Genomic DNA, 18,556 nt, shown 5'->3' with positions numbered 1-18,556 from the left:
ATGCATTGTTATTAAAACGTCGCTTAAACGTCGTTTAAGCGTCGTTTAAACGACAAAACGTGATGGAGTAGAACATCCGTTTCACGCATTTAAACGTCCTCTGAGCGTTTTAAGGCGTTTTACTTGTGTTTAGGACATTCTACTCGTCGTGGGCTTTTCCTTTCCTGGGCCAAAAGATGGAAAAACCCTAAGTTCCTAACGCCTAAGCCTTCCACAGTCCATCCCCAGCAGCCAGCTCCTATGTTTTAGGCTCTATTTTGATTTTGCTCACAATCACTGAGTCACGGTGAATCATTCTTTTAGGTCTTGATATTGATGAGTTGGATGATGGTTACTGATCATAGATACAAGTTATAACTTGTGTGGTTGAACTCATGGTTTAAAAGTCGTCGCCTAGGCGTCGCCTAGGCGACGCCTAGGCGTCCAGGCGGGGAAATCTTCTAGGCGTCGGCGCCGCCCAGAGGAAACCGTGTATGGCGTTCGCCTTGGCGAGGTAGGCGTCCGCCTTGGCGTCGTAGGCGTCTGGGCGACGCCTTATCCTCCCTGGGCGACGCCTTATCCTCTAGGGTTTCTCGTTTTGGGCTTTAGGGTTTTGGCGGCTAGGCGCGCGTTTTGTTTTGGGCTTGTTTCACTGTGCGCGCGCGGCAAAAATACTTTGTGCGTGCGCGGCGCCGCGGCTGCTCCTTCGCGCGCAAATCTCTCTGCGTTCTCTCCCTGCGCGCGCTCTCTCCCTGCGCGCGGCGGCTGCTCCTCTCTCCCTACGCGCGGCGGCTGCTGCGTTCTCCCTGCGCGCGCGCGGCTGCTGCGTGCTCCCAGCGCGCGGCTCCCTGCTACCAGCGCGCGGCTGCTGCTCTCTGCGCGTGGTTGCGGCTCCCTGCTCCTTGCCCGCAGTGCTAGCTGCTGCTGCTGGTAAGTCCTACTCCCTGCTTACTCCTCCCCTCCTCAAAATGATGTTTCTCATCCCTCCTCCCCTGCTTCCCCTGGTTTCAGACTGCGCAACGAGTAGGTTTCTGTCAAGTGTCAAGACTGCAGCGACTAGCGACAAGCCGACAACATAATGTCTTCTCGAAATGAAGCTCCATCTTCCGTGGCTGGTGACTACGACCCGAAGAGCGATCCTACCCGGAAGCCACGGAAGTCTGCTGATCCAGGGTGGAAGTATGGATTTTGGCCGGATCTTCAAAATAAAGATAAGGTGGAATGCACCCTATGTGGTCAGGTTGTTAGTGGAGGGATAAAGAGGTTAAAGCAACATTTGGCAGGGGCATATGGAGATGCAAAGTTATGTCCCAAGGCTAGCAGTGGATTAAGGAAGGAGATGACAAGTTATTTGGAGGCAAACAAGAGAAAAAGACCAATGTTTCTAGATGAAGATGAAGAAGATGATGAAGTGGTGGAGGTGGCAGCAGCAGATGGGGCGAATGATACATCTGCTGTGGAGTCTCAAGCATCCAAGGTGCAGCCTAGTTCTGGTACAGCAGCCAAAAAAAGACAAGCAACCTTGCAATTTAAGGCAAATAGTAAAGCACAGCCAAAGACAGCCAAGTCCGTAGTTGAGATGTTGCAGAGAACACCAGAGGAGGTGGTGGATGAGAGACTTTCAGGCTCTTATCAGCCCACAATCTTGGCTAGTGCAAAAAGCAAGGAGGACAAACACTATGTGGACATGCAGTGGGCTTTGTTCTTCTATGAGTGCGGTGTACCTTTCAATGCCGCAGCAGCTAGGCAGTTTCAGATTGCAATTGAGGCCACAGCACAGTTTGGTTCAGGGTATAAGCCTCCAACACCTTACCAACTAGGCGAGCCATTGCTACAAGAGGTTGTGAAGTCAACAACTACAATGAGGGAGGAACATGAGCGTGCATGGAAACACTATGGTTGCACACTCATGTCTGATGGATGGTCTGATAGGAGGGGACGCCATCTCATTAACTTCTTAGTGAACAGCCCAGAGGGCACTTACTTTTTAGAGTCTGTTGATGCATCTAGTGAAGTACATGATGCATACATGCTTGCTGATTTGCTTGAGAAAAAAGTTGATGAGATTGGGAGAGACAAGGTTGTACAAGTTGTTACTGATAATGGTGCCAATTACAAAGCTGCAGGCAAGCTTCTAATGGAGAGGATTCCTACATTATTTTGGAGTCCATGTGCTGCACATTGCTTGGACCTAATGTTGGAGGACATAGGAAACTTGAAGGAATTCAAGAAACCAATTGCAAGTGCAAGGCGTGTGACAACTTTCATATACCGACACGGGAGAATTCTTGCTGCCATGAGAGAGAAAACTGGTGGGGCTGATCTTGTGAGGCCTGCCGCCACTCGTTTTGCTACTTCCTTTCTCACATTGAAGAGCTTGTACAAGCACAAGGATGCTTTGAAGGCTTTATTTGCAAGCACAGCTTGGACTGATAACAGATTGTCAAAGACTAGTGCTGGATTGGATGTGTATAACATTGTCTTCTCCACACAGTTTTGGAATTCAGTAGAAGATTGCCTTAGAGCTTCAGGGCCACTACTTATTGTACTTAGGGTGGTAGATGGAGATGAGAGGCCAGCTATGCCAGAGGTCCAAGCATTGATGAAATGTGCAAAGGAAAAGATCAATCAAAGCTTTGCTGTCCAAAGCAAGAAGACTTTACTCAAGAAAATCATAACTATAATTGAACGGCGTTGGGAGAAACAAATGGATCACCCATTGTATGGGGCTGCAATGTATTTGAACCCAGGAAAGTTGCATCCTCTCATAAGAAATGATGATGATGCTACTGTTGGTCAGCTAAGAGGTTGCTTTCTTGATGTGCTTGCAAGAATGGTAGATGATGAGGAAACTAGAGACAAGATCAATTCTCAAGCAATAGATTACGAGTTTCTTAGAGGAGCAGCTTTTTCAAATAAGATGGCCAAAGATAACCTACAAACTATGACCCCACGTAAGTGTTTGTGGCTGTTACTAGTTTACTACTTACTAGTTGTTGCTAAATTGTTGTGATGTTATTGCAGTTGAGTGGTGGCGTTCGTATGGTGGTCGTGCTATTGAGTTACAAAGATTTGCTAGACGTTTGGTGAGTCTTTGTGCGTCTTCATCAGGTTGTGAACGCAATTGGAGTACCTTTGAATTTGTAAGTTATTATGTGTGCCTCCTCAAGTCCTCATCCACCTACTTGGCTACTTTTGTATCCAATATTTCAGGATTAAATGACCAGGTGTTTTCTCTTTTCTTATTTTATAGATCCATACAAAGAAAAGAAACCGATTGTTGCATAAGAGGTTGAATTCTATTGTCTTCATTTCCTACAACAGAAAGATGAAAGCTAGGTTCCAAAAACTACGCCAGAAGAAGGGGAAAAACTTTGATCCATTGGTTCATGAGGACTTCGACTGGGACAATGAGTGGGCTGATTCTTTGCATGTAGTCCCTGAAGGTGGGCGTGGGTGTGAGTGTGACCTTACATGGGACCTTGTGGATAATGCCATTGGAGCATCACAAGCACTTCGTGGCCGAAACTTACCAAGAAGGGCCCATAATGTGTATTCAAGAAGAAATTCTGTTGCTGCACAAAATATGTCAGAGGCTGAAGAGGAAGATGAAGATGAAGAAGATGTTCCACATGATGATGCAGAAATCACAGATTGTGAAGATGAATCTAATGGTGGCAATGATGGTGAAGAAGGGGAGGCACCCAATATCCCAGGAGAGTTTGATGATGATTTTTGAGCGACGGGAGAGTAGCTATTGCTAGATTACATTAGCATATTTGCTGCATTACTAACTGCAGCTAGTTACTATTAATTATGCCATTACAAACTATCTATGTGGCTATTTCAGATTTGGTATTGTGCTGTTTTAAATTTTGTGACTTGCTATTGTTCCTTTAGAAACTACTTTGTGGCTATTTCAGATCCACTATTGTGCTATTGTGAATTTGTGATGATTTCTAGTTTATGAGCTGTAACTGTAACAGCTGTTTGGTACTTTGGTTGCTTGGTATTTTGTAAAAGGCTAACAGCTGTTTGTAACAGCTACTAAGGCGTCGCCTAGGCGCCCGCCTAAGTCGCCTAGGCGGTCAGGCGGTGGCTGGGCGCCTAGTTCCGCCTAGCCGCCTTTTAAACCATGGTTGAACTTGTGTTGAACTTGATCTGTTTCCTTTTATGCTATTTGGTTTGTGAACTCAAGTACTCAACTTATGTATGAACTTATTCTATATTTAAAGTTCTATGTCAAGTCTGAAAAGATGTTTCAACGCCCGTTTCAACGTTTAAATGTTAAAAAGGTGGTTCATAACGTTTTACCGCTTTAATAACCATGGAGAAATGTTCTGCAGAACATGAAATACCTCAAGAAAATCGTTGAATTCTGCTTGCATTTTAGGAGCCTCCTTTCCCCAAGCTTCACGAAACAAACGCCCCAGAACAAAAACGCCCACAGCAGTATAACTATAAGAAAACATGAAACTTCAGGCATAGCAAGCACTTATCATATAATAATCAGCACAGATCAATGCAACATACACATTCCCAAAGCTGTTCTTCGCATATGCACCACCATGGTGACCGGCATACATGAAGAGGGAACCAGAATGCTTGAGTGTAACCTGAGGGGAATGATCATCATAATTCATAATCACTGATTACTTCACACAAATAAACGGCCATTTTTTATTTTAAAGCAAAACCAACATGTGAGATATACCTCCAAGTTTGCAAGCCCATGAGACACCATCTCAATCATTCTGGTCCTTGTCTGTCATCACAAAAGTCAAGGGTATGCTTAACTCATTTTATTCCACTTACTAAACTGCAATAACAGAAACCCAAAGAAGCCAGAACAATCTATGATCCCACGGATTTACTGCACAGTGGGTTCATTAAACATTTCTTCATTAGGGGAAGGGCCTGTTTGGCATGGCTCCGGCTCCTCCGAAAATGACTTCGGCTCTGGCTTCTCTTCAAGAGCAGCTCCTCTATAGGAGCTAGCGTTTTTTTAACAAATTGTTTGGCAAAACGGCTCCTCTCGGTGCGAGAGAAGGGCAAGATAAGGAGTGGGAGAGGAACCGTTAGGAGACACTTTTTTGGCTCCGGCTTCTCTTTATAGAAATGGTTCCGGCTCCTTAGTGCTTTTTGTTGGGAGCTCTTTTTTTGAGACCATTTGGGAGGGCTCCTGCCGGAGCCAAAGCCGAAGCCAGTTTGGGAGCCCTTCCAAATAGCCAAATAGGCCCTAATTATGACCCCATTGAAGTCAACAATAGCTAAGGCTATTCCCAGTGCATGGTGTCATACTCATTTAATACATGCCTCGTAGAATGGAAAGCTGATGTGGCATGTGAGTAAAGAGGGCGAAAGGGCCTCTAGCTGAGTTGGTTAGGTGGTCTGAGTAGCACTCCTCAGGTTCTGGGTTCGACTCCCCGTGGGAGCAAATTTCAGGCTGTGGTTAAAAAAATTCCCTCGTCGGTCCCACGCCAAAGCACAGGTCTAAGGCTCAGCCCCGGTCGCGGTCGTTCTCATAGACTTCGATGCCACTGTGTATGGGTGGGGCAGGGTTCGGGGGTTTTCTCGAACTGTGTGAGAGGGTCTTCTTCTTAATACAATACCCGGAGGCTGTCTTACCCCCGCAGGAAGAGTTTTTATGTGAGTAAAGAGGAAAAAGAATAAAGAAGTATCTTGAGGGAAATACCACTCAGGCACAAGATCATAGAAATTGAAACTTGAACCAACTAAGTGGCCCATAATTCATACACTTGAGGGAACTATGAAACAACACATGATACTATACACTAGGACAACTATATCTTCTATAGTAACATATGATGTGGCAACTTTGGATATCGTGACAAGAAACAATGGGTTGGGAATAGCCTAAGACACTACGGTAAAATATTAACGGGTAAAGATGCAAATTAAATATTCACCCCATCCCATAATAAATGTACATCTAGCATTCAGAATTGGCCCACAATAGATGCACTTTTAAGGCATGGGCCACCTAGCACTACTACTTTTTGCTACTTTCACTATTCCCAAGATGCAATTATTAAATGTTTCTATATCTTTTGATAGGGTTATTTATGTAATTTTGCTGTGACATTGGTTTTCCCCCTCCATTCTAAAAGTGCACTTATTTTGGGACTGGTGGAGTATTTGCCTATGGAAACAGGCAGTGTTGAGAATCTAGAGTATTGCATTTGCCATTTTGCCTGGACAAAATCATGCGTGCCCACCGAAAACTACAGAACTAATCCCCGTCAACTAACATCATGACAAACTGGGACCAGCATAACGATCACAGGCGAGTCCTTAATGATTTCTCGGTCAAACTCTTGGCATTGCCATGTCAGCAAGGAGGCACTGAAGGAATGAGACTGTCAAAACTGAACAACATTTTTGGTGCTGCTAAGCTCTCACCTCCTGATCAGACTTCTCATTTTCGAACTTGGGGTAGAATGTGGCCCTGATTTGTGCCTCCGTGAAGGTGCTGTTGTCCACCTCAAAGCCCGGGGCAGACTTAAATAGTCTCGAGAGTTTTTCACTCGCAACGCCGTCGCGCTCCGCTGTCACCGTCCCGGAGGTCGAGGTGGACGCTGGAGCGATGCCCGGACCGTCCCCCGCGAAGGTCGTGTAACCCCTGGGCACCCACAGCTGCGCCGGTCCGGGCCCGGGCACGGGGCCCGCTCCCGCCGGTGGCGCATGCGAGGCGAGGGTCATCTTCCGGACGGGCTCGACGAGCTCCGTGGCGTCGGAGGTAGAGGACGAGTAGGAGACCTCGGCGGCCTTCGGCTTCCATTTACGCTGAGGCGGCTTGGTCTGCACGAGATAGAGAGGTGAGATTAGGGTTTTAGAGGGTTTATCGAATCGGGAGGAGCAAGGGAAGAGCAGGAGGCATACGCCGTCGCGTCGAGGCATTGCGACCGCGAGCGCGGGCGCGGAAACGGCGGAGGAGAGGCGGAGGGGGAGGAGTAGCGGGAGAATGCGCCAGGGGGTGTGCGGTGAAAGGAGGGAGCAGGCGGGCGACATATAAGAGCGGGCAGGGTTCGGTGGCGCGCGGCGGCGGCGGCGGAATGGTGGGTCAGTGGCGCCGCTGACCCGCGGCAGTTTCTGACTTTCTGTGTGACGTGGTGGAAGGAGCGTAGTACTCGCCGTCTGGAGCGTTCGACTGCACAAGCCAGGGCAGCTTGTAAAATGTATGGCGTGGGCTGCACAACGGGCCAGGCCCAAACCTGCCCAGCAAATTACACCTACGAGAAGCATGAAGTTTCGTATATATGAAAGACGGTTCAAAACGGGCACACAGACAGCATCCACGTAGTTCTTTTTTTTTCTCGACCATCTGATCAGATACCGACGACATCACGCTTGGTGTTTCCTTCCATCAGCGGACGACCGACTTTATTCTTGATTATTCCAGAACCCAAGCGACGCCTTCCCAGTTCCCTGCGCTGCAGAAAACGCGTAATTTCGCAGCCGCCAGGCGACGGATCGAAACGACCCGAGCGAGCGAGCTTGCGGTGCACCGGCGGGCGCCGATCAACGGCCGACGCGTCCCCGTCCCCTTCTCCCTCCGCCTCCTCGTCGAAGCGCTCGGCATGTGCCCCACCGGCACCTTGCCATCGATGGCCCCGGTGATGTCAGTACCGTCTTCTCCACGGTGACTGGTGCCACCCTCAATCCCCTGTCAACACGCACCACATGAAGCCTCTACTGATGCTACCCATGGATGCGCGCATTGGCGGCGGTGGAGATTGAGTCGACGGCGACGAGGCTGCAGCACTGGAGGAGGAAAGGTCACAGGGGCATGTGTTCTCGAGGGAAAGAGATCTCCATTCCTTCGATAAAATAGCACTTGCTTACTTGTGTTTGTATTACAACTCAATGTTGGCTCCTGTTCCCTGCGCTTTCCATTCCTATATCTTCTCATTGATAAAATATGCTTCAGATTCTATCGATTTGGGCTGCTTGTATATGGATCTAGCATTCTTGCGTTGGGATCTACTGAAATGATAACTTCGTTCATAAGAATCACTAGATTTCTTTTGTCTGATACTCCATTTTAACTGTTCTTCTCCAACATACGAACGTGTGCTTCCTGTGCAGCTTTATTTTCCCCTCTTTTTAGGGTTCAGCTTGCATCCTTATAACTTATTTACTCTGGATTTGATTGCAGAATGTACCGGATTTCCTCTCCCTAACCCCTCCCCATACATGTTCTTCATTTCTAAGATCCACAATCTTTTTAATCGCGTATTTATTTTTTCCCTTACCTTACTTAGTCGGCCATTTATACTGCATTTTCATGTTAATATTTTCACATCATTTTTTCCTTTTTCCTAAAAAATGTAAAAAGGTGGTTTTGTCTTAAGATCTTCTTTGGCAGTCGACATTATATTCTTTCTAAAACTGTTTTTATTACCTTCACTTGATTTTCATTCACCGCTTACTAACTCTCACATTTTTTCTCTTCCTTTGGCTTGTAGAAAATGATGTTTAGCTTGGTGAGTGCTTCACAGCTTCCCAAAGTGCAAGGTGCGCACTCATTCTTCCTATACTCTATGTATTTGAGATTATGTAAAGCCCTAAAATTTGTGTAAGGTGAAAATAATAGAATAAATAAATACATGTATTTATATAAATGTTTTGGGAATTAATTGATGTTCTTTTCTTTGTGCATACTCCATTATGGGAAATTAAAGTGGTCAAATAACAAATAAATACAGAATATGCATACATGTTGAGTTCTTATATTTGTTTTGCATTTGTATGCACATTTATGAGACAAGTTTAAGTTAAAAAAAAATCAGATTTTGAAAATAAAAGAAAAAAAGGAAGAGGAGGAAAAAATATACACACTATAATTACAAGATAGTAACAATAAATAAATAATATTATTACAGAAATTCGAAGCATGATTCATGTAGACTTTTGTTGATATTTGAAATCTGGAGTTCAAACAAGAATTTGAATTTAGGGTGAATAATTGAAATGGGACATAAAAAAAAGAGAAAAGAAAAAGGACAGAAACCTTACCTTGGGCCGGTTTCACCTTCTCGGCCCACCTATGACCGCGCCCCTCTACATCGCGACCTCCGCCTGGTGGGACCCGCCGGCCAGTGTGCCATCCGTTGTGGGCGCAGATCCGAGTATATGACGTGTGGGCCCCACGCTGTCCTCATCTTCATCCTCACGGGGCTCAAACAGATAGCCGATAATACCGCGTCCAGGAAACAGAAGAGCGCGCTCCCTACGCAACTCACCCGTGAACTCCGGGCCGCAGGCGTCTCCTACCTCCTGGCTGCGACTCGGACTCGTGGCTGGCAACGGAATCCGTGGACCGCGCGCGGCAGAGAACTCCGGGCTCGCTGGGTCTTCGTCCTCGTTCGTCACTGGCGAAGCTCAACAAACCAGGGAGCAAATCTTGTGCAGATCTCGCCAACAAAACCACCTCAACCCGATCCTTGGCTTATAAAAGCGTCCGCAGCCGCCCCATAGACCATCGTGCGGAAAACCCGACCGCCGCCGTGAATCGCGTCACAAATCGAGAAAGAGAGAGGGAGAGTTCGCCGTCATCGGGTACGACCGTGGGAGCCGTGGTCACCGTCTCTCGCGTGTGCCGTCGTTGAACCTTTGATGACTGCTCTATGAGGTTCGATGGGATCCAACGAAGATGTACACGGGCTTACCAGGGCCGGGCGTCAAGCACGGCGTCACCGGAGCTCGGCGTACAGCTCTGGACCGCATCCTGCCGTGGGCGGGTGCCGTCGCGGCCTACTACTCCGGTATAATTCCACCCCTAGCCTTGCCTCCCTCTGCTCCTCGCGATGCCCTAAACCGCATAAGAAATAGCGCTGGGGGGACTTCGATTTGGAACTCGCAGGCATGAACGCCGCCGTCACGAGCTTGTGCTCCGCCGTGCCCAGCGTTAGGTAGAAGAAAGGCTCCTCGCCGTCGATCCGAATTGGACGGGCGAGATTAGAAGTTGGGATCGTTTTGGGCGAGTAAGTTAGAACCGTTGAGATCTGATCGGACGATTCTGAGTCAATCCCGACTTCATTAAATTCCGAGCGCTGATTTTTAATCCAACGGATCTGGATTGGGTACCCGCCCTCCCCCCCTTTCGTTTGTGTGGGATCTAATCAGGCCCGTTAAATTTCGATCGGATGGTCGGGAATTGTGCGCACCCCTTCAGCCTGTGCATTTTGCAGATAAGCCCCTCGCCTTATTAGAATAGAACCCGCCGTCCACTCACGTGGGAATTCAATTAAATCTAGGTCCTGAGTTTCATAGTTTAGACCCTGACCTTTCGCAGAATAGTGTCCCCAGTCCATACATAGAATAAAGGGAGGAAATTAATAAGGAAAATGGGATTTTAGTATAAAATAAATCTTGAAACTTATTTAATTCATATTTAGCTCATTTTAACTCTGATTTGATCCATTCGAATTGCGTTAGCTTCATAAAAATATTATCTACGCAGTATCAACATCATGTATACCATATTCCATATAATTATAATTAGGATAGTGTTCAAACTTTATTCAGTAGATTAACTCTATTAACCTAGGATTAATCTCTCCATAAATGTAATCTGAGTAAAAGGTAATCCCTAATCAAGTTAGGATCTAGGTTAAAGTTGGATTAACTATTTAGAATATATTTTCTCATATACTGTATAATATAGTTTAATCACATAGATCTTCCATAAATCATAAACTCCTTAAACGTAACTCCGATTTTAGTGATTCTCGTTTCTACGATCTCGTAGCGGCGCGTAGATTATTATTACGCAGTTTACTCTTATGCTTGGTGTAATGTTAATTTTGCCTATACAATGTTTGTTTGTATTGCTTCGACTAGAGCGAGGACACGTGTCATCTGAAGAGCAAGTTGGTACCTGGAATCTCAAGGCCCAGGCAAGTTGTGCCCTTGATCACTTCTTTTTACCCAGCCATGTTCTGATTAATCATAATGATCTGCATATGTTAATTTTGATGGGACCCAATAGGTTACCCTAGTTTGATTATCTTTATACCTTGTTACCACTGAACTTTTTGGGTAGTACTTGCTAGTGCTTTATGTGGTTTTGGGTATGAAGATACATTACACATGATTATACTTTTGTTATCCGTTGTTATTTATCGTTCATGATAAGATCATTATGTTAATTGGAACATGGAGCGACCACCCGGGAAAACAGTGCTACCACAAGGGTATAATGGGACGCCCTTGGCTGATTAATTAGGAAAGCTAGTGGAGGACTACCTTACCCGAAAGGGGCAAGGGCAGTAGGGGAGTGGTCAGTGTAGGGAGACCCTCGGGAGGATTTTGCTGCGATGGCGGTCCTGCAAGGGAATTCCTGCATTGGAGCTTCCTATAAACTGTAGCGGGTTTTCTGAAGCTAGTGGAACTTTGTAAAGGCCTCGTAGTGTTACCCTGCCCCGCCTCCTCGGTAGAGGTGTATGGGAAGTCGCGATCCCTTGGCAGATGGGTAACATGACTTGTGGGTAAAGATGCGCCACCTCTGCAGAGTGTAAAACTGGTATACTAGCCGTGCTCACGGTCATGAGCGGCTCGGACCCTCACATGATTAATTTATGGAACTTAAATTCAATTTGTCATATGCATTGCATCGCAGGTGATGTTGTTACTTCTGTTCTACTACTTAATTGGGTTGGTATTTACTTATACTTAGTAATTGCTAATAAAATTTTGACCAACTTTAAAAGCAATGCTCAGCTTCAACCATCTCCGTTGGTAAGCCTTACACTTCACGTGAGCTCCCACCTTTGGCGAGTTCATGCACATTATTCCCCACAACTTGTTGAGCGATGATCGTATGTGAGCTCACTCTTGCTGTCTCACACCCCCCCACAGGTCAAGAACAGGTACCGCAGGATGAGGCGCATGGAGGATGCTGTGATGTGTTCGTGAGAGATCTAGGTCGTCGTCTCCCAGTCAACTCTGGGTTGCTGGATCGTTTCCTCATATGATGTAATTATTTAATTATTTTTGTACAGAACTCCTATTATTTAGTAAAGATGTGACATTTGATCCTGTGCCATGATTCATCATATGTGTGAGACTTGGTCCCAGCACACCTGGTGATTATGTTCGCGCCCGGGCTTTGGACCCCTAAAACCCGGGTGTGACAGAAGTGGTATCAGAGGAATGTTGACTGTAGGACGAAACCTAGATAGACCTGGACAACCATTGTCTACTTACCTCTGCTACTCTGATTTCTTTCTAAACTTCTCTTAATCTTTTCTCATCTATTTCCGCTTCACTCTGATTACTCTTACCTTTTCACTTCTAAAGACAAATGTGGATTTCACACTTTGAAATCCTTAACCTAAAGTGACTTTCGGACTAGAAGACCTAATCTTAGAAACAAAAACAAAATTATTTTTATAGGTATCTATACGCTTGAATGTTTTACTTGTCTGATTTGGACCTTTGATTGAGTGTGATGAGTTGTGGAGTAATGTCCACAATTATATCTGCATATACATATAGAAAAAATTGCTTATAAAAATAACTAGACAACCTAGATTATACTTCATTAAAGATCCATCTCATCCCAAAAGTTCCTAACTTATCCTAATTAAAATATATCTTATCTTAAAAGATTTTCTCTTATCTTAATAGATTCATCTCATCTTAAAAGATTCTATCCTATCTTATCTTGTCATATCCTAACTACTTTGCTTATCTCGTACTAAGTGTAACAACTATGATCTATTCTAAAATAAGTAGATCTTAACTAGTCTAATCTAGTTATATCCAATCTGTCTATCCCCACCTAACATCAAACAAGATTTTGACCTACATCATATAGTCTATCTCATCCATATCTATCTTAACCATATTCCCCAACCCCGATGATACACACTAACCTCGAATCAATGAGACCAAGACCGGAAAAGAACAAGATCAACCTCGTCAAGGAAGGAGAGAAGTCAAACTCAATCTTCAGATGCATTACCACCCAACACGGAGTTATGTCTCACCATAAACTTTCTTACACCAGGATATTCTTGCCCTAACCAACCCATCTTTCGTCCTACATAATAAAAAGACTATACATATGGATACCCATGCTTTCCTAATCACTCAAAAAAAATGAGGCTCTTGATCTTTGAAATAATTAGAAACTGAAAGCTCAAATCCTTTTCTTACAAATCTCGGGGACGAGATTTCTGTTAAGGGGGTAGGATTTGTAAAGCCCTAAAATTTGTGTAAGGTGAAAATAATAGAATAAATAAATACATGTATTTATATAAATGTTTTGGGAATTAATTGATGTTCTTTTCTTTGTGCATACTCCATTATGGGAAATTAAAGTGGTCAAATAACAAATAAATACAGAATATGCATACATGTTGAGTTCTTATATTTGTTTTGCATTTGTATGCACATTTATGAGACAAGTTTAAGTTAAAAAAAAATCAGATTTTGAAAATAAAAGAAAAAAAGGAAGAGAAGGAAAAAATATACACACTATAATTACAAGATAGTAACAATAAATAAATAATATTATTACAGAAATTCGAAGCATGATTCATGTAGACTTTTGTTGATATTTGAAATCTGGAGTTCAAACAAGAATTTGAATTTAGGGTGAATAATTGAAATGGGACATAAAAAAAAGAGAAAAGAAAAAGGACAGAAACCTTACCTTGGGCCGGTTTCACCTTCTCGGCCCACCTATGACCGCGCCCCTCTACATCGCGACCTCCGCCTGGTGGGACCCGCCGGCCAGTGTGCCATCCGTTGTGGGCGCAGATCCGAGTATATGACGTGTGGGCCCCACGCTGTCCTCATCTTCATCCTCACGGGGCTCAAACAGATAGCCGATAATACCGCGTCCAGGAAACAGAAGAGCGCGCTCCCTACGCAACTCACCCGTGAACTCCGGGCCGCAGGCGTCTCCTACCTCCTGGCTGCGACTCGGACTCGTGGCTGGCAACGGAATCCGTGGACCGCGCGCGGCAGAGAACTCCGGGCTCGCTGGGTCTTCGTCCTCGTTCGTCACTGGCGAAGCTCAACAAACCAGGGAGCAAATCTTGCGCAGATCTCGCCAACAAAACCACCTCAACCCGATCCTTGGCTTATAAAAGCGTCCGCAGCCGCCCCATAGACCATCGTGCGGAAAACCCGACCGCCGCCGTGAATCGCGTCACAAATCGAGAAAGAGAGAGGGAGAGTTCGCCGTCATCGGGTACGACCGTGGGAGCCGTGGTCACCGTCTCTCTCGTGTGCCGTCGTTGAACCTTTGATGACTGCTCTGTGAGGTTCGATGGGATCCAACGAAGATGTACACGGGCTTACCAGGGCCGGGCGTCAAGCACGGCGTCACCGGAGCTCGGCGTACAGCTCTGGACCGCATCCTGCCGTGGGCGGGTGCCGTCGCGGCCTACTACTCCGGTATAATTCCACCCCTAGCCTTGCCTCCCTCTGCTCCTCGCGATGCCCTAAACCGCATAAGAAATAGCGCTGGGGGGACTTCGATTTGGAACTCGCAGGCATGAACGCCGCCGTCACGAGCTTGTGCTCCGCCGTGCCCAGCGTTAGGTAGAAGAAAGGCTCCTCGCCGTCGATCCGAATTGGATGGGCGAGATTAGAAGTTGGGATCGTTTTGGGCGAGTAAGTTAGAACCGTTGAGATCTGATCGGACGATTCTGAGTCAATCCCGACTTCATTAAATTCCGAGCGCTGATTTTTAATCCAACGGATCTGGATTGGGTACCCCCCCCCTTTCGTTTGTGTGGGATCTAATCAGGCTCGTTAAATTTCGATCGGATGGTCGGGAATTGTGCGCACCCCTTCAGCCTGTGCATTTTGCAGATAAGCCCCTCGCCTTATTAGAATAGAACCCGCCGTCCACTCACGTGGGAATTCAATTAAATCTAGGTCCTGAGTTTCATAGTTTAGACCCTGACCTTTCGCAGAATAGTGTCCCCAGTCCATACATAGAATAAAGGGAGGAAATTAATAAGGAAAATGGGATTTTAGTATAAAATAAATCTTGAAACTTATTTAATTCATATTTAGCTCATTTTAACTCTGATTTGATCCATTCGAATTGCGTTAGCTTCATAAAAATATTATCTACGCAGTATCAACATCATGTATACCATATTCCATATAATTATAATTAGGATAGTGTTCAAACTTTATTCAGTAGATTAACTCTATTAACCTAGGATTAATCTCTCCATAAATGTAATCTGAGTAAAAGGTAATCCCTAATCAAGTTAGGATCTAGGTTAAAGTTGGATTAACTATTTAGAATATATTTTCTCATATACTGTATAATATAGTTTAATCACATAGATCTTCCATAAATCATAAACTCCTTAAACGTAACTCCGATTTTAGTGATTCTCGTTTCTACGATCTCGTAGCGGCGCGTAGATTATTATTACGCAGTTTACTCTTATGCTTGGTGTAATGTTAATTTTGCCTATACAATGTTTGTTTGTATTGCTTCGACTAGAGCGAGGACACGTGTCATCTGAAGAGCAAGTTGGTACCTGGAATCTCAAGGCCCAGGCAAGTTGTGCCCTTGATCACTTCTTTTTACCCAGCCATGTTCTGATTAATCATAATGATCTGCATAGGTTAATTTTGATGGGACCCAATAGGTTACCCTAGTTTGATTATCTTTATACCTTGTTACCACTGAACTTTTTGGGTAGTACTTGCTAGTGCTTTATGTGGTTTTGGGTATGAAGATACATTACACATGATTATACTTTTGTTATCCGTTGTTATTTATCGTTCATGATAAGATCATTATGTTAATTGGAACATGGAGCGACCACCCGGGAAAACAGTGCTACCACAAGGGTATAATGGGACGCCCTTGGCTGATTAATTAGGAAAGCTAGTGGAGGACTACCTTACCCGAAAGGGGCAAGGGCAGTAGGGGAGTGGTCAGTGTAGGGAGACCCTCGGGAGGATTTTGCTGCGATGGCGGTCCTGCAAGGGAATTCCTGCATTGGAGCTTCCTATAAACTGTAGCGGGTTTTCTGAAGCTAGTGGAACTTTGTAAAGGCCTCGTAGTGTTACCCTGCCCCGCCTCCTCGGTAGAGGTGTATGGGAAGTCGCGATCCCTTGGCAGATGGGTAACATGACTTGTGGGTAAAGATGCGCCACCTCTGCAGAGTGTAAAACTGGTATACTAGCCGTGCTCACGGTCATGAGCGGCTCGGACCCTCACATGATTAATTTATGGAACTTAAATTCAATTTGTCATATGCATTGCATCGCAGGTGATGTTGTTACTTCTGTTCTACTACTTAATTGGGTTGGTATTTACTTATACTTAGTAATTGCTAATAAAATTTTGACCAACTTTAAAAGCAATGCTCAGCTTCAACCATCTCCGTTGGTAAGCCTTACACTTCACGTGAGCTCCCACCTTTGGCGAGTTCATGCACATTATTCCCCACAACTTGTTGAGCGATGATCGTATGTGAGCTCACTCTTGCTGTCTCACACCCCCCACAGGTCAAGAACAGGTACCGCAGGATGAGGCGCATGGAGGATGCTGTGATGTGTTCGTGAGAGATCTAGGTCGTCGTCTCCCAGTCAACTCTGGGTTGCTGGATCGTTTCCTCATATGATGTAATTATTTAATTATTTTTGTACAGAACTCCTATTATTTAGTAAAGATGTGACATTCGATCCTGTGCCATGATTCATCATATGTGTGAGACTTGGTCCCAGCACACCTGGTGATTATGTTCGCGCCCGGGCTTTGGACCCCTAAAACCCGGGTGTGACAGATTAGTTGATTTATGATTGTATTCCTTGTAATATGGGCACAATGCATGCTTATAAAAGTTACAAAGTAACTTTTTTTGCTTTAAAAACGTTCTGCAACAAGCCATCATCTGTTATGCTTTTTAATGTTGGGTGGCTCTTCTTTCGTCAAGAATACAATCTCTGAAGAGTTATATTGAATTTTTGTAGCAAACTGATAATAACGAAAGGAGAATTGATGTTTCTAATTCTTTCTATATGTAAGCTACTACCAATGGTCTAGAAATGCTTAGAACAGAAACTTTTTCATATGAGAATGCTAAAGCAAATCTGTTATGGGTTCAAATATGACTATATATCCATTTATAAATACTTTAGATAGATGACCTTTTTTGACTAATACGACATGTTATATGCAAAGAAATATGATATACTCTGTAAAACATGTTTTTAGAGCATTAACCTATCATACAATTCAAGAAAACATACTAGAATACTTTAGTTTCACTTTGCATGCATTTTAACGCATAATGTATATATCACTGTTTTCAGCATATCACCTCATGCTTAATGCATATTTTCTATTTATGTTCGCAGGTTAGCTTTCCAAGTAACTAAAACTAACACAGATCCAGCTAAGGTTAGCCTCCATATTAATTGGTACTTGCATGCTACCATATATATAAATTATTTTTCCAATTTTTTCACTAAATATTAGGGCCAATTTTTTTTATGCAGCAAATGGATTATGTTTATCCTATCATCAACAAAGATATTACCAACCCACTTGAATCACCTCAAAAGAGTTCTTACTCTATAGTTGCATCTAAATTATATATAACTGAAACACAGAATTCAATTATGTTTTATGTGTGCACTGTGCAGGTCCTCTAGCCGAGTGCGTCTTGTTTTTTGGAGATCTTGTTGCTTTGGTACACGTAGATAAATAAGGAAATGCTTCTACCTCATCCAACTATATTTTTTGGACATTGAGACCGAAATCCTCTTGAATCATATCCTTTTGGTAAAGTGGTTCGCACGCAGTGCATATGGACATCTGGTTCCAGATTCGTGCTTGGATCATATCTCGCATCCTCTAGCCGAGATCCTCTTGCTTTGGTACATGTAGGCCTACAAGGAGATGTTTCTACTTCATTCAACTTCATTTTGGACATTGAGACTGAGAAAGCTACTATTTTCTTTTGGTAAAGTTGTTCGCATCAAGTGTAGGTTGTATTTTCTTTTTTTATGGTTCTGCTGTCAGCTTGGTCCTCGACACTTTCATTTCCTAAGCTATGTTTCCATTCTTCGTTCGTAGACCGTTTCGTTTTGGTGGACAACTCATTTCTTTTGGGTGAAATGGTTCGTACCGTACGATGTTCAGGTTTCACTTTATTTTATTTATAGACGCATCGAGGTTCCAAAAGGCCACTATTTTTCATCGCTGGTTCATCCATTGTCTCCGTTCTTCGTTCTTCAAGCTTATCTTTTTTTACGGGCCCAATTTTAGGGTTTAGGGTGTTTATTAATATTTTCTAAAAATATTGTTCCTCTCTAGGCCCAACTCTTCCATCTAATCCCTGGTTATTCTACTCCAGTCTAGAATTAAAGTTTTATTGCATTTCATTTGTCCAACAGAATAGCTTTTGTGGTCATACATTGTTGCATTACCTTTTTTGGGCACAATGACGATAGCAACTTTCACAATTACTTCTTGTAGAAAGAGAAGTAATCCAATTTGATTTTCTCCAATCTAGTTTCAATTTCATACCTTCTCGAGTTTTGTTGCCTGTTTCTAATG

The 18,556-nt window shown here is 44.2% G+C and overlaps 2 protein-coding genes across 3 annotated transcripts in view; one reads left to right on the top strand and one right to left on the bottom strand.

Annotated features, from left to right (window-relative positions):
• Nucleotides 1-7,142, bottom strand: part of LOC103632082 (tRNA ligase 1) — a 30,165-nt gene extending 23,023 nt beyond the window's left edge. Inside the window, exons 1-5 of the mRNA XM_008653934.3 lie at nt 6,883-7,142; nt 6,403-6,801; nt 4,694-4,744; nt 4,513-4,595; nt 4,338-4,437 (exon numbers count right to left, since the gene is read on the bottom strand). Of these exons, the coding sequence (XP_008652156.2) occupies nt 4,338-4,437; nt 4,513-4,595; nt 4,694-4,744; nt 6,403-6,801; nt 6,883-7,011 (762 nt within the window). The 5' untranslated portion in view covers nt 7,012-7,142. The remainder of the gene's footprint in view (nt 1-4,337; nt 4,438-4,512; nt 4,596-4,693; nt 4,745-6,402; nt 6,802-6,882) is intronic.
• Nucleotides 886-3,946, top strand: LOC103632083 (uncharacterized). Of its 2 annotated transcripts, XM_008653936.2 has the most exons (4): nt 886-909; nt 991-2,933; nt 3,004-3,122; nt 3,233-3,946. In XM_008653936.2, the coding sequence occupies exons 2-4, from the start codon at nt 1,058-1,060 to the stop codon at nt 3,716-3,718; spliced, it is 2,481 nt and encodes an 826-aa protein (XP_008652158.1). In that variant the 5' UTR covers nt 886-909; nt 991-1,057; the 3' UTR covers nt 3,719-3,946. The 2 variants fall into 2 exon arrangements, with proteins under 2 accessions (XP_008652158.1, XP_008652157.1); XM_008653935.3 differs by lacking the exon at nt 886-909 and having other exon boundaries at nt 968-2,933.
• Nucleotides 7,143-18,556: the final 11,414 nt, after the last annotated feature.

This window comes from Zea mays, chromosome 7 (genome assembly GCF_902167145.1).
Source record: "Zea mays cultivar B73 chromosome 7, Zm-B73-REFERENCE-NAM-5.0, whole genome shotgun sequence".
NCBI classification, from domain to species: domain Eukaryota; kingdom Viridiplantae; phylum Streptophyta; class Magnoliopsida; order Poales; family Poaceae; genus Zea; species Zea mays.
Note: the sequence above shows the minus strand (reverse complement) of the source record. Positions and strands in the feature narration are given on the sequence as shown.